This window comes from Erigeron canadensis, chromosome 5, assembly GCF_010389155.1.
Source record: "Erigeron canadensis isolate Cc75 chromosome 5, C_canadensis_v1, whole genome shotgun sequence".
In the NCBI taxonomy this organism is placed as follows: Eukaryota; Viridiplantae; Streptophyta; class Magnoliopsida; order Asterales; family Asteraceae; genus Erigeron; species Erigeron canadensis.
In genome coordinates this window covers 544,379-560,035 of record NC_057765.1, presented here as the reverse complement: position 1 = coordinate 560,035, position 15,657 = coordinate 544,379, and the positions used below count along the sequence as shown (strand labels likewise).

Sequence of the window (15,657 nt, the reverse complement as noted above, 5' to 3'; positions counted from 1 at the left end):
TGTTTGTCATTTGACGTCCCTGACCTTTGTAGGTTATACTCTTTATACCCTATTATATTAATACTACTCGTATATATCCTTTTTACCCCCAAAGTTTGGGGTGTGCAGAAGAATTGAACATGACTCGGGCTGGTTAAGATGTAGATAGATTGTATCTCTAGTTAGAGAGATTGAGTTCAGGTTCTAGGTAGATGATAGAAAAAGACTTCCAGTCTTTACGTGAGATAAAGATCAAATCTCTAACCTCACTCTCTAAATGCCAGATTGTTTACCATTGATCCAAACTATAAGTAGAGATGTAAAAACAAAATCGTAAAAATGAAAATTTGGACCGAACTGTTTAATTTGAAACATAAGACTCAATCTGAGAAAAAAAAATCAATATAGTAACGTTCCAACTAATCTAACGTGTCCGTTCACAGTGGTAAGTAGATTGCCTATACGTCCCGAGGTCTATCCTTGGCTTCAACATTTATTTTTCAAAAACTTTAAATCAAATTGGACCAGTTTTAAAAACTGGATACTGAATGATTCGATTGGCCGCTCTGGTTTGGTTTTCAAAATCATGGTAATATCATTGATTTGATTTTCACATCACTGAAAACATCAAAGATAACACCCTTTGTGGATGGGTGAGCAAATAACTTCTCCAAAAATGAGCATCCTTTGGAGGTAGTGACATTTAGTTCACCAGCTTTGAAAGAAGCACTCATTAGGGAAGGTGATAACGGTATCTTTATCTCCTTATAATCTCTTATAGACATTCATAAATATGTGTGAACTCAAAGCAAGAAAAATTTTAGAAAAATTTTAGATATGGACATTCAATGCTTAACTCGACTAATATAGTATTTGGCTTGGATCAGCTACCTAGCTTGATTCCTTTTAGTGAGTCATCACCCTTTTTTGAGGATGATGATGATGTTTTTTACTCTCTATGACCCTAAACGAAGGTCTTTTTATAAAAAAACTTGTATATCTTTTTAAGAGTGAACATCAACATCCATTTTCCCTTTAGATACATTATCACACCTTTTTGAATGATGTAGACATGATTGGTTGGGATGTAGAAACTTGAAAGGGAAAGATAGCTTGGAATGTTTACGTGTTGACTTACCATCTTGTGGCAAAAGTCACCCGAGGGTGTACCATGCTAGTAGCTCGAGATGGCTTTGTTTGTTTTTTTCATGTCAATCTAAGGCTAGGAGGTGTTTACACGAACCTGAAATGGGATAAAAGATGATAGATATGTTTTCAAATCTTTAAAAGGTTGTACCGGGTCAAAATTAAATTGAGTTGGGCTTAGCCCATCTCTACTACCACCCATAGACCATAATTTTTAGAAGATGCAAAAATTAGAAAGAAAGATGTGGAACTCATGTTAAATTGTGGTAATTGTTTGATTATTGGTAGAATGTACAAAGATAATTATCGGGATAACTTTTTACCAAAAATCAAATGTACATAAATTATATACTCGTATATCATACTCACTAATCTTATATCTTATTAATCTGGTTGTTCATTCTTATAAGAAGTTCCAGATTCAAGAATAAGATAGTACCATTTATTTATTAAGATGTTAGGCTACTAGCCATCCCTTAATTATATTTCTTCTCAGAAACAATCCGCCAATTTTGTCATGGACACATGTGTATATATTTGATTATTTGTGAATGTACGTGAAGTGGTATTTGAAAGAATGGTTTATGTACAAACAAAGTATACTAACTTAAAGAGAAAATAAAATGAGTATCCAAATTTTTATAGAAGTATATCAGTTTAACCAACTTTTTCTAGATTTTCACAAAATACCCAACAAAATCGCAATAATAAGTGAAAATCGCAATGAGATTTTGAAAATCGCTATGAGATTTAGAAAATCGTTATGAGATTTGGCAAAATCTCATAGAGATTTTAAAAAATCGCATGAAGATTTTGAAAATCGCATAGAGATTTTGCAAAATCGCATAGAGATTTTCAAAATCTTTATGAGATTTTAATTTTTTTTATTTTGACTTTTATTTGAAATTTTGACTTCCGCGTTACGTTTTGTGACTTTTTTTTTGAGATTTCGACTTTTTTTTAGATTGAAAATACACTATTCAAAATTCAAAATCTTAATAAAAAGTCAAAATTAAAAAAAAAGTCAAAATCAGAATCAAGTCAAAATCTCATAGAGATTTTGAACATCTCTATGCGATTTTCAAGATCTCTATTAGATTTTAAAATCTCTATGCGATTTTGCAAAATCTCTATGCGATTTTGCAAAATCTCATTGCGATTTTCAAAATCTCATAGCGATTTTTACTTTTTATTGCGATTTTGTTGGGTATTTTGTGAAAATTAAAAAAAAGTTGGTTAAATTGGTATATTTTTTCTAAAAATTAGGTACTCATGTTATTTTCTCTAAATTAAATAGTATATTTTTAAGTTATTGTAATAGTTAAGTAAATTTTTTCTAATAGAATTCGTGTGTGACTCACAACACTATATACGAGAGTGATCCATATTGCGATCGAGGTTTTTCTTTTTGTAGCCCATGGTTTTAGAGACCAATTTACATTTGATAAGTCGATCACTTTCCGTATATCTTCTTCCGTTTAAAGACGACAAAAAAAAAATTTAAAAAAATTGAAAAGGGAACCATCAAACTTCACTATCCAAGCTGTTACTTTTTTGAACTACAATTTTAGTGGCTAAAAAAACCAAATGTACAGATCATGCTTGTTAAATAGACGATTGCGACATTTAATCTGATATCAAGTCTACTTAGACTTTGTGTTCCTAATCCTATCATATATCTTTGAGTATGGTGTTTCACAACTCACAACTACTAAATATTCATTTCAACAAGTGCATTATTTGTATAAATTAAATATCAAGAAAATCTAGCTATCATGATTTTCATATTGAAATTATAAAACCATCAAATAAAAGACCTTTGTTTTGTATGATTACTTTTTTATGGCCATGTTAATAGTAAAACTTGAAATATACAGAGTATTCTTCAATATAGTTCCAAATCTTTAGAGACTGCTACTCGATAATGAGCACACGCACACCATTGTACGTGTGTGTCTCGTGGTGGAGTCGTTATAGTATTAGTAATTAGACGATTTTTATTAATTGCGAATTTGCAAGCGGTATTACGTATAAGGTTTTTTCCCCTCCTCTCACAGTTTATATCAATGTTTTAAATATCGGTAAATATCGGTCGGTATTAACGTTATTGAATGGGACTCCGGTATTTTAAGTCCGGTATTTTCGCAATTTAATACCGGCTGGTATTTTTGATATTCCTGGTATTTTTCGGTATTATCGTTCCGGTATTTTCAAAAAAAAAATTGAATTTTTTTTAAAAATTATTCTTATGATACTTAAATGTTATTTTTTTGTTATTTATGAACTTTAAAACTTATATTTTATTATGAAATATTTATTTGGTATTATTTTTTAGTGGATTATAATTGTATTGTGACTATTTTTGTTAAATTGTAACAAATTTTGTAAGATAATTATTAAAAAAAAACTTAAAATAGTCATGCATACCGGTATTTTCAGTAATACCGATAATATCGGTATTACGCGAATTTTTTTCACATGCTAAAATACCAATTTTTAAAACATTGGTTTATATATTGATAAGCGGGTCTCATACTAGTGACTTATTAATGATGCTTTATAGGATTAATAGTTGATTAGTGATTGGATGTAATTTTTTTTGATGTGGCGTTGATGATAAGTAGTTATGTTACCATGTGATCTCATTGGGAGCTCTCTTATCGTCATCAAAAGCTAAGCCGAATTTTGTCATCTTTAGGAAAACACGTCTTTACAATTACATGCTAATTAACAATAAGAATAAAAAAGTTTTAAGGTCAATAAAAGTAACATGCCAACATCGATTTTCATCGAAGTTTCGTTAGGTGATTCATAGTGAATACCAGAGTTAATTTGATCCGATATTCCGATATGAAGTTGGGAATATACATATATCAATTGGCCTTTTAATTCTAGTTATTTTATTTGTTTGTCCTTTAGACTAACAAGTAGTCACATACTCACATGTCATATAGGCATGTCAAGTTTATTATCTTAATATATATATATATATATATATAGGAAAATTACTTTTAGTACAAGGGTTTAAAAAAGTACAAAAAGTACAAGGTATTTCCTCCTCCTTTTTTCTTCTTCCTTCCATATCCGAACACCACCACCACCACCATGATCCTCCGGCGAGAGTTACACATATGTAAGTACAAACTTTTTTTAGGATTTTAGGGTTTAAAATTTCTAGGTTTTTTCCTTCGCGAGATAACCACCACTAGCCACCATCATCTCCGACTACCCAGCGACGGCGTCGGCGTCGGCAACAAGGGCGGAGCCCGTACCGTGGCACACCGCCACCATCTCTTGGATCGCCGCCCATCAAATCCATACGATTCCTATATGCGTCCCTTGATGGTTAAGTTTAGAACGGATGAGGGCCTCTGGCCCGTACCGTATCCGCCCGAAAACGAACCTGATTCTCGCCGGAAAGTTAACTAACACATGTGTAAGTTGTAGTTACACATGTGTAACTCTCGCCGGAGATGGTCGCCGTCGCCAGAGGATCATGGTGGTGGTCAGAAATGAAAGGAGGAAGGAAGAAGAAGTGTGTAAATTAAGTTACACATGTGTAACATGTACTATAAAAAGTACATGTACTATAAATAACCCATCCCTATATATATATATATATATATATATATATAGTTGTTATCATGAATACGTCACGCGTTGATTTAGTTGATAACTATGTACAATTATCAAGGAAAAGATTGATAGTGGATTAAAATATGACCATTAACTAGACGTTGGCGACTTGAAATGAGGTCTCCAATTTCTATGATTAAAAATGTTAATTTTATTATTAATTCTGTATTGTTGTGGAAAGTAAGATTATATGGAAGTTGATATCATACGTACACATGAGCGGCTATTCGAAAAATCGAATATCTACCAACAAACTAAAACATAATTGTAGCCTTCGTTTATCGACACGTGACACTGTATTAAAGTGACAAGTGTCTTTTTAGACATATTTATTAAGGAAACTATTTAATAAATTCTTTAATCTATTTTTACCTAATAAGTAGAATATCTATAACTTAATAAATCTATTATTTAATTAATAAAAAAAAGATATGTTAAGCATATATAGTTAATAGTATTTGTAATGAATATTGTGTTCTACAAATGATTCTACGAAGGATTCTCCAAATCAAATTCTAATTAAACTCTATGAAAACAATTAGTAGCCTAAGTAACTTCTTATAAACCATAAGTATAATTATTATTCCTTAAACTTTTCATCGAGCTTATTCCATTCAAGAACTCATGTACAAAATCCTACGCCAAGTCGTCAAGGATACCTTATATTGACTCTCAGATCCATGCTAACATATTCAAGTTGGATTTTTGTTGTTTTATTAAATATTATCATCTTATCATCCGAACTAAAATTATAGTACTCGCGTAATGCGACGGTGATTGTGACAATAACGGTGTGTTGGCGGGGGCGACTGTTGGTGGTGGATGCGGCGTCGAGTGGTGTAAACGATAGATGTAAAGGTAATTGATGTAAAAGGTTAATGGAGATATTTTGGATAAATGACTGATATTTTAATTTAATCATTAATGTTATTTTAGATAATTTCTCCATAACTTTTAAAGATATGGTTGTTTTATTATTAAATAGTATAAAAGTATAAATTAGGTGTATATGGGAATTAGGATAAAGAAATAAAGGTATTTTGGGTCTACAAAAGTACTAAATTTTCTAAAATAGAAAAGATCAATATGTTTTATAAGGGGTTATAGACTATATTACAAACAAAATAGTTTTGTTTTTTTTCTTCACCGTCATACAATTCAACTAAAAACTAAAGATAAAATTACTTGAAGAAAGATATATAATATCTGGTAACATAATATATGATGAATTATGTGAAATTTTAATTATTTTGTGTACTGAATATATAAAATATCTATATCTATACTCCCTTATAAAGAGTATTAAATTTCTTAAATTCAGCATTTTTTTTCCCAAAATACCCCTACTTAAACATAATACCCTTATATACCATCCTTTTCCCCATTCTCTCTAATCATTACACACTCTCATCGACTTTCTATCACCCTCTTCCGCCGTTGCTCTCCTTCTCCACCGCCTACCTCGCTCTCCACCACCGCTTCCCTTTTATATTGTCATCACTTTCTAGCCGCAGCAACGCACGTGCACTATGCTCGTTTCATAATATTAAAATTTGGTTTTGTTATATGCTTTCGAGTTTTGCTTTCCCGATTATATGTTATAACCTTTGTCACCACTGGTAAGACATGATGGTTAGTGCTCAAGACACACTAGCTATCATTAACCTTATGTGACAAGATATATATTTTTTTGAACAGCAGTGGTGATTGAACTTAGCGGTATGTAGAGATTGAACACGTCACAAGCACAGTCAATCCGAGGGCATGACTGGCAGTGGAAGTCTCACTATCGTTCTGGAGGAATTAGCTAATGCTAGAGAAAAACCCCCATGCTCCACTTCATTGGCAAAAACTTCTCAATATGTCTTTCAAAGGTTTTGAACTCATAACCAACATTTGACTGAAAGATATAAGGGACATTAAATGTCCAGTTGAGCTAAATCCCAAGGACTATGTGACAAGATATTACTTTGGAAACAATTGATCATTTTATTTGTTTGCTTATAAATGAAATAATGGATATAAATATTATAAATCAATCTGTGCATCACGCACGAATATTAGTACTATTTGTTTGCTTATAAATGAAATAATGGATATAAATATTATAAATCAATCTGTGCATCACGCACAAATATTAGTACTAGTAGTGTACAACTAAAACTAGAAGGGCCAACTCTTAATACAAGTGGTGGAGTTTTGAATATCAAGTTGATATTGATTGAAGTTTAAATTAATATAAAATAAGCACGAATATATCAAGTAAGATATATAATAAAAGAGAAAAATGGTCTTATGACGTAATTTATTGATGGATATAGATCGAGGTTTGTTTGGTAAAATAAAAAATATATCACCAATAATAATAAACTAGTAAAAAAAACTATAAAAGTATAGAAAGAAAAACTCCAAACAGGATACGATATGGCAAAATCTAAGTAGTGATGCGGGGTATAAGATGAACCAATTGAAAAGAGCACAAATGGAGAAAAATTGTGCAAGAAACCAAGAAAAACGAAAAGAAAAAAACTCGAACGGAATTTGATATGACAAAATCCGAATAAAAACACGGGTATAAATGAACCAATAGAATAGTACCACGTAACGATGACACTGTTCATTGGCCTCACCTTTAATGATATGATGAGAATAATGCGGATTCACAATCTCTTCACCGAACTTGGAAGCTCACACTCACACATGTAACCGACAACAAACCATATATGTAAGAATCAAAACGACCAACATGAAATCCACAATTCTACATGCAATTTTAAAGGATATATTCTTGTCGAAGGAAGTGATATCTTTATCATATTTTTTTTAGCAATACACACAATAAATGTATATATTTTACTGTATAATATGTATACATTAATTTAAAACATGTGAGACCATCTTCAATTGAGGTGTACTGAGATATCCTTGGCCGGTTAACTTTGTCTAAAACTAAAGGTTTTTTTGAAGGATCCCCTGACCTAAGGGCATGCCCTTACTTGTCTTTACCTAATAAGGATATGTAAGAATGTTTATATAGTTGTAGATAAAATTATAGGATTTAAATTATTTATAAGAATGTACACTTAAGAATTTATAAAGATAATATGATGTAATGACGTATTTAACATTGAAGATAGCCTAATATTATTTATGATAAAAATATGCTATAAAAACGTCACTTTCCCAGTTTTCCGTGTCAAAACCACCTACGTGATATGAAAAAAATAAAAAATAAAATGGCATGATCAAGTAATTCTAACTTCCATGCTGAAATCAATTGTATATTTATCGCTTCCTATTCGGAATAGGACGAAGTTATCACACTTTTTTTAATGAGGAAGTAGAGTAATTTCTCAATAAAAAGTAACCATGGCATTTATCTCGCATAGAATACAAATTCTTCATCATTGCTTTACAGTTTACGTACATATAAACACCGTAGACTAAATTACTAAAAGATGATGATCTAATTTGTCTTTATTAGTGTAAACACACTTTTCTTGTTAGATATGATGAATAAACTTTCAAAATTGTCCATGCCACGTCTCTTTATTTAATTATCACTTATGACTATAAAGACTTATATATAAACACACACAATTTTCTACATCTCTATCTATCATCCATAATACTAACACACATTACAATCTTCATCTTTCATCTTCCATCTTCTTCACCACAAAACACACACACACACACACAAAAAGTGATCCAACAACAAGAATATATAATAATTAAGCAAATCTTGGGGGTGATTCATCAATATATGGCTATAGCTTCCATGTTGGCTAGTTGGTTCACACCAACTGTTCTTTTTTGTGTTCTTAACCTCATGATCGCCATCATCTTCTTAGCTTCAAACTTTAAGTCTCCCAATAATCATCATAACAATCCGAGTTCACCGAGTCAACTCACTCGATCACCTTCGTTACTACAAAGAGTCAAGTCATCAGTGAATTCATCATCATTCTACACCGGTGCCCCTGATGATCAAACAGCAGAGTACAACTCAGTGAGTCAACCAAGTCAAGCCCCATCTCTTTTGCAACGAGTTAGGTCCATCGATTATTCTTTCTCTTCTTTCTACACGCCAAATTACCACAACTCATCATCTACTACTGAGCCAGAACAAGTCGGTAACAGCTCAACGAGTGAACTCACTCGAGCTCCTTCACTATTGGATCGAGTTAAGTCGTTCAAACTCACTTCCTCTTTCCACTCCAATCATAATTCTAGCGAAACAAACACTACTATGCAAGATGAGCAATATTCCAACATGGACGCGCATCTTGAAGACCATGATATTGATGATGTCACAATTAGCAGTAGTGGCAATTCACGCAACAACAAATTAGCCAAATGTAAGCAACATAACTAAATTATTAGTACGTTTAACGTAATTTATAATTTCATACTCTCAAATATATATATAGATATATAGGCATGCATAGAGGTAATTAGGCCGGCCTAGGTTGTCATGGGCATGAAATTTTTCCCAATTAAAAACTTGAGTTCGAGTCTTGTGATTGCCAAGCGTTGGGTTTGTTTTCCAGGGATTCCATTATGTTGTAACGCAGACCGATTAAGATAATGTAGTCTACATTAATTGAGTAAAGTTATTCAAAACAAATTGGACATGACAAATGATTTGGACGCTTTTATGGTGTATGGACTACTTTTGTGTTTTTTTTTTCTCTTTTACAAGTGATCGAATATTTTTGATTTTTAGGTAGGCACGTACGTATCAAAGTTTTCTTAGGTAGCTCATTAATGTTAAAATTATTTCTATAGGGCCAACAATGTCACAAAAACTAATATGTATTTTTAATTTATATTTGTTGTAGTGTCACAAAATCCGGAGATGACTCTTGCAAAGAGGTCATCAGGTAGCAATCTATCAAAATCAAGTAGCGAGAAGAGGGTGGCAGTATTAGAAGACGATGAAGATGTTGATCGACGGCGGCCAGCAACGATGAGAGCACCAAGTGAGACCCGTGATGAGTGTGTGGATGCAAAAGCCGACGATTTCATCAAAAGGTTTAAGCAACACCTGAAATTACAAAGGATTGATTCGCTACAAAGGTTTCGAGAAATGCTGAACAGGGGCACTTAACTAATAATCATCATTTTCAAATATATATATATATTGGCTAAGTTTTTTCTAATTTTTTTTTTTAGCGAGTGATCAATCTTGTTAATTAGTTATTTGGTTAAATGTACCCGGCCCTTATTATAAATTGCAGTATTTGTTTTTGTTTCTTCTCTTTAGCGAAGGCTCAAATTAATCAATTTGGGACTATGATAAACCGTGTCATGATACCAATATAGCATTATATATATGAGGTTAAAGATGTTCGGCACTTTCAATTAACATATATAAACTTTTTTTTTTTTAAAAATATATAATAAAGTTTCATTTTAAAGTTTAAATCATTTCTCGTAATAAATCAACAAAAAGGAATTAATTGTAGCTAGCCATTGAACATATATCAAACTCTCCTTTAGAGAGAGCATGCATTCATGTGGGGACGTACGGATCAACAAAATATATATATATATATGTTTCTCGATCGATCATCATGTGAAAGGTGTACGTTGTGAGTGTTCTTAATTGATCGATCGAGTAAATGCAGATTACCAACTTTCGTACGTGGACCTAGAGAAACATTATTATTTTTCGCAACAAACAGCCAAGCCAACCGATCGAAGTTAAAGGAGACCATAATTGACAGACATTAAATAAAATGGGGGTCATATATACATGGACGTTCGTACGTGATGATATCATTTTTATAATGGTTAATGATGTCACAAAACAAGATGTCATATATGCTATGCTATATATTATACGCACAGAGAAACCTAATTATTTGGAAGATTAATTATAAGCGAACTTTTAAAATGAATGAAACGTATTCACAAAACATTAGCTTAGTTTCTCACAAAATCCATAATCCAATTATTTTTCTAACTAAATTTAGAGCCAACTATAATATAATGCATTTAAAGTTTTCTAAAATTAAGTTTTCAATATTAGATAAGCTTAATTAGGCAATCTATCTCAAACTTTTCTAATAAGATATTTTAAAATGCATTAATTAGTTGTACACTTAACATAAAATTTAGGGGTAAACTTTTAATATGGAAACGTACAATCTTTTTATGCACTTTAAATGAAGCGTTAAGAACTTTGTTCAGTATTTTCCTTTTATAAATAGATCGTTTCGTACGTTGGAGCATAAAAAATAAACTCAAAACAGTCCCACATTCACGTACACATGTTATAACCGTGTTTAAGATACAGTATAATTTATGTTACTCATAATTAATATAATAAGGTGAAAAACCCACGTGAAAAAACTCTCGTAAATAAAGGTTCTTTTTGTGCGTGTGAATGACAAAGATAAGCAAATAAGAACTCATTAGCATGCCATTTCTGTTCTAAAAAGATGACTTCACTTTAACTTTTCTAAATTATTATAGCTTGAGACAGTCTATTATTATTTCTTTTTCATAAAGTACTTTTACTTAAAATATGAAATAAAAGATAATTTAATAGAAAAACGTACATGAAATAAAGTTCGATTAAAATCAATGTTGATTACAGTGTTATTGGTAAGGCTTCTCGCGCGATCGTCATCGTGTAATTTTTTTTTTTCTCTACATATATATCTTTTGATGAGCCAAAATTTGTGTACTCGTATTATATTTCACAACTTTGGACTTGTCCGGCCTCCTTCCGAGCAAAATTGGAAAATGAATTTTTTTGATTTTTCGAAAGACATAAAATTTTCTCTTATAATTAAACAAAATTGTAATTTACATAATATATGTGTATAGAATATGAAATATATAATATGTGCATATAGAATATGAACTCCAAAGGGTTAATACTTACACAGTTACACGTACGCACTACACATCACATATCATATACTACCATATTTATAAACATACATATATATATACATATACATATATGATAATAATAATAATAACGAACAAGAATCTTTTATGTCACTTTCTATTAAAAATAATGTATGATGTACATATTTTCTAGTACAGTACCCCTACCACGTATCCAAAAGACACATAACACAACTCCTCAATTTGAAAAAAAAGTATAATTGTGTGTGTGATACGTCCAGCAACAGCCCAAGTGACAACTCAACAGTCCAAGAAGGAAGGCCCATTCGCATTATAAAGAAAACAGCCCGTTTCATTGATTAGTTATTTTTAATTTTCACATATGTTCGTTTACTGCACTTTTTGAATTGGTCTTGCATTAGTCCCATGATCACCTGTTTAGGTCATGGCTGCATATATATTAGGGACTAGCTAGTGTCTATGATAAACCGTGATAACAGAATAGCATTATATGAGGTTAAAGATGGGGAAGAGATATATCTACAACAATTATTAGCCTTTACAACAAATATGTTGGAATAATTATGATTCGTATTGTAAATATAATGAAAATATGATAATAATAACGATCTAGAGGACCTTGTAAAAGTAATAATGTTTGTCATTGATATCGGGTTCCCAAAACAAGATGATTGTTCTTAGATGGGGATTAGAACTTGGGAGAGAAAACACACAAGACTATGTGAAAGATTTTAGGGTTTGTTCAAATAAGTGAGCCGGTGTATCTTTTGATTTTAGGGCACCAATTTTATAAACAAAATCATTATTTCAATATAATTTAGTCAAGTTTAATTTTTCAAAAACAATTTTGCACACAATTTTCTTAAATGGCAAAACTAAACTTACTGAACATAAACACGTAACAATTAGGTATCTATCCTTGGTTAGGCCACTATGGTTTAAGATTGGCTTCCTTTTCTCAAGGAAAAGGACCACATACATCAAGTAAACTTTATTGTGTAAGCCAAAATTTTATAACAAATTTATCACATAAACACATAAGGTGCTGATTAGAAAATTCCAGCAGCTTCACGACCCATTTAGGCCTAGAGCATGACCGAACTGGGCTTAGCACAGAACTACAAAGTTGTAGCCCTATGGGTTTAGTATCTAAAGTTCAAAGGACGACTTCTAACTCCTTACAGATGAAAAGATATGGTCGTTTTAGTGGACTGGTGTCAAGCAACAACATTAACAAATAATTATCATATTGTCAAACAATTAATTATTTTAATTATCCATCTAATAGACCTAGTGATCAAGTAATTTTATCATTATAATTAAGTAATAATCATGAATTAATTGCATGTAAAAACTCATGATTATTACTTTTATTTAACAATTAAAATAAAGGTAATCCATAAACGCATGCATAACACATTAATCATGCAATAAATCAAAATTTTCAATTAGGGTTTAAAAAAGACAATTTTTTTTTATTTACAGATTTTTGAATTAGGGTTTCAAAAAACAAAAATTTATTTTTTATTTCATTATTTTATTACAATTAAACCAATTAATTAATAAAATAATCAAAATAATTACATAAAAAATTCGAAAAATATAAAACCCTAACCCCCCTTCAAGTTTTGATTTTTAGGTAATTAAAAATTACATGGGTGGCTCGTGATACCACTGTTGGAATATATAACTAAATATCATTATTTACGAGTACGCAACGGAAGCAAATAAAACCATGTAATCAAATAATTGACCTTGAAATAGGGTTAAGGAATACCTCTTAATGTATATGAAAAAGTGAAGAACTTTAAAAGGATTTGAAGTAAATCCCTCTACAATCGTACACTAGACACCTCTTATATCGTATGCTAGTACCCCGATCACGAACCGAACAACCCTTTGTTACTATCCCTATAAGTCGAACCAAACAAAACCCGAAACCCTTTCTTTTTGTGTGTTTCGGCCGAACAAGGAAAAGGAGAGAGAAGAGGAGAGAAACTTATGTGTGAATTGAATAAAAAAAACTCTTGAATTAAACCCTCTATATATAGGGAATATTTAGGGTTTAATTATTTTGAAAAACAAGTTAAATCAAGGCTTAAAAAGCCCTTGATAGAACTGCCCCCCCCCCCCCCCCCCCCCCCCAAAAAAAATAGGAAAATTATAAGGTCTAACACTAATTTCCTATTTTCACATTTAATCCTCTTTCTAATTAATTTGAATACAATTAACCCTTTAACTTATTTAAATTAATTATTTCGTGATCAAACTAATTAATATATTACTTTAATATATTAATTAATAATATAGAGTTACCTTGTCTTTTTATGTGACCCCGTAGGCTTAAATCATTTACGGATATACGTTCATTTTACGTGATCATATACTAACAACAAGTTCATCTTGTGCAAGCCCATTTAATCTTGGCAATGAATCTTTCTTTTTATTATTAGTATTAATATTATCATTTAATCTTGAAATTTTACCATAATTTTCGATTTCTTGAATGTGATTTAGGATTTGAATATACGCATCATCCCAAGTTTTCTTTATTTTGTTAAATTCTTGGATTACAATATCTGTTTCGTTTGATTCCATTGTTTATTGGTTGGTTTTTGCATGGATTTTATTTTTATTTTTACTTGATATGTGATGATTTAGGGTTTCGGTCGACACCATCTAATATATGTATATATACTGTGTGGGTGTGTGAGGCCGAAAAAAAACAAAAAATATTCTTTGGTTTTTCCGGCGGCTGGAATGGAACGAAGGTGAAGGAGAGAGAATAATCAATTGATTTATTTATTTATTTACAATTAATTTTATTATCATTGTTTAATCTAAACATTGAAGTTTTATATTTTATTTAAAATCAACCTTAAAGTTTCATGCTTTATATCAAAAACAACCTCAAAATAGTACGAGTATATAATTTTCTTTCAATGTTTGATTTTCATTATTAATATTAATTTATTAATTTATTATATATTATTTTAAGTTAAAAAATATATATATTATTAATTAAATGTAAAATATATTAAATTTAAAGAAAACTTATATATTGAAAGCTGTTCGATTATTAATTATCTTTTTAAGATGCGAGTATTTTTGGAGTTTATACTTTACATAATATATATCTATATTTGATTTTCTTTAATATATTATCATTTTTTATAGTTTTTATTGACGTATATTTGCCGTCCATGTGTCTTACTATTTTTATTTTTGCCGTTTCTCGTACCCGTATTGTCCTCGTACCTCTTTATCATACCCGTCTCGGTGCTACTTAAATTGAGTGTTTGATTAAAAAGAAAATAAAAATTAAAAATAATATTTGGAATTAATTATTTGTTGGCAGAGCCGGCCCTTAGCATGATAAAATATTGGGGCAACAAAATTTTCATGAGCGAAGCATATATATTAGAGTTGCAGATAATTTGACTTGCAAGTTAGTTGTTCTAGGAAGAAGATAAGGATTTTCATTACCTTTTGTTTGAATACTTTGTATATGTTTAAATGTCAACTTTACCTCCTAAACTTCTACAAGTTATTTACTTCCTTATGCAAGTATTTGGAAATACAAAGTAGTACTTGTATCACGGAGTATTAGCAGTAGCCACCGAACCAAACTTTAAGCTTATGTTTTTGTAATTTGTTTCAAATATTCACAGTAAAACTTATTTTTTTGAGTTTTGATCATGGAATCTTATTACTCGTATAAAAATATCCAAAATATAAAATAGTGATCAATCGAATGAAATAACAATTAGCATAACTTACGCCAAAGAGATACCCCATATTATATGTAAATTGGAGACACGAAATATCTATGTTCAAGGCCGCTGTGCACGAGCAATTATTATATGTAAATTTATTTAGAAGCCCGAGTGAACAAAAATTGTATAGGTTAACAATTTTAAGTATTAAAATAAATTTTCTAGCTAATGTTGATTATAACAAGGTGTTTTTTTAGCTGAAAAGAAAGAAGTTTCCAAACCACCTCTGAAG

General features: G+C 30.8%; 1 protein-coding gene across 1 annotated transcript; it reads left to right on the top strand.

The window, feature by feature from the left end:
* Window positions 1-8,402: 8,402 nt before the first annotated feature.
* LOC122601957 (pathogen-associated molecular patterns-induced protein A70) lies at window positions 8,403-10,021 on the top strand. Its single transcript, XM_043774685.1, has 2 exons — window positions 8,403-9,122; window positions 9,606-10,021. The coding sequence occupies exons 1-2, from the start codon at window positions 8,528-8,530 to the stop codon at window positions 9,872-9,874; spliced, it is 864 nt and encodes a 287-aa protein (XP_043630620.1). The 5' UTR covers window positions 8,403-8,527; the 3' UTR covers window positions 9,875-10,021.
* Window positions 10,022-15,657: the final 5,636 nt, after the last annotated feature.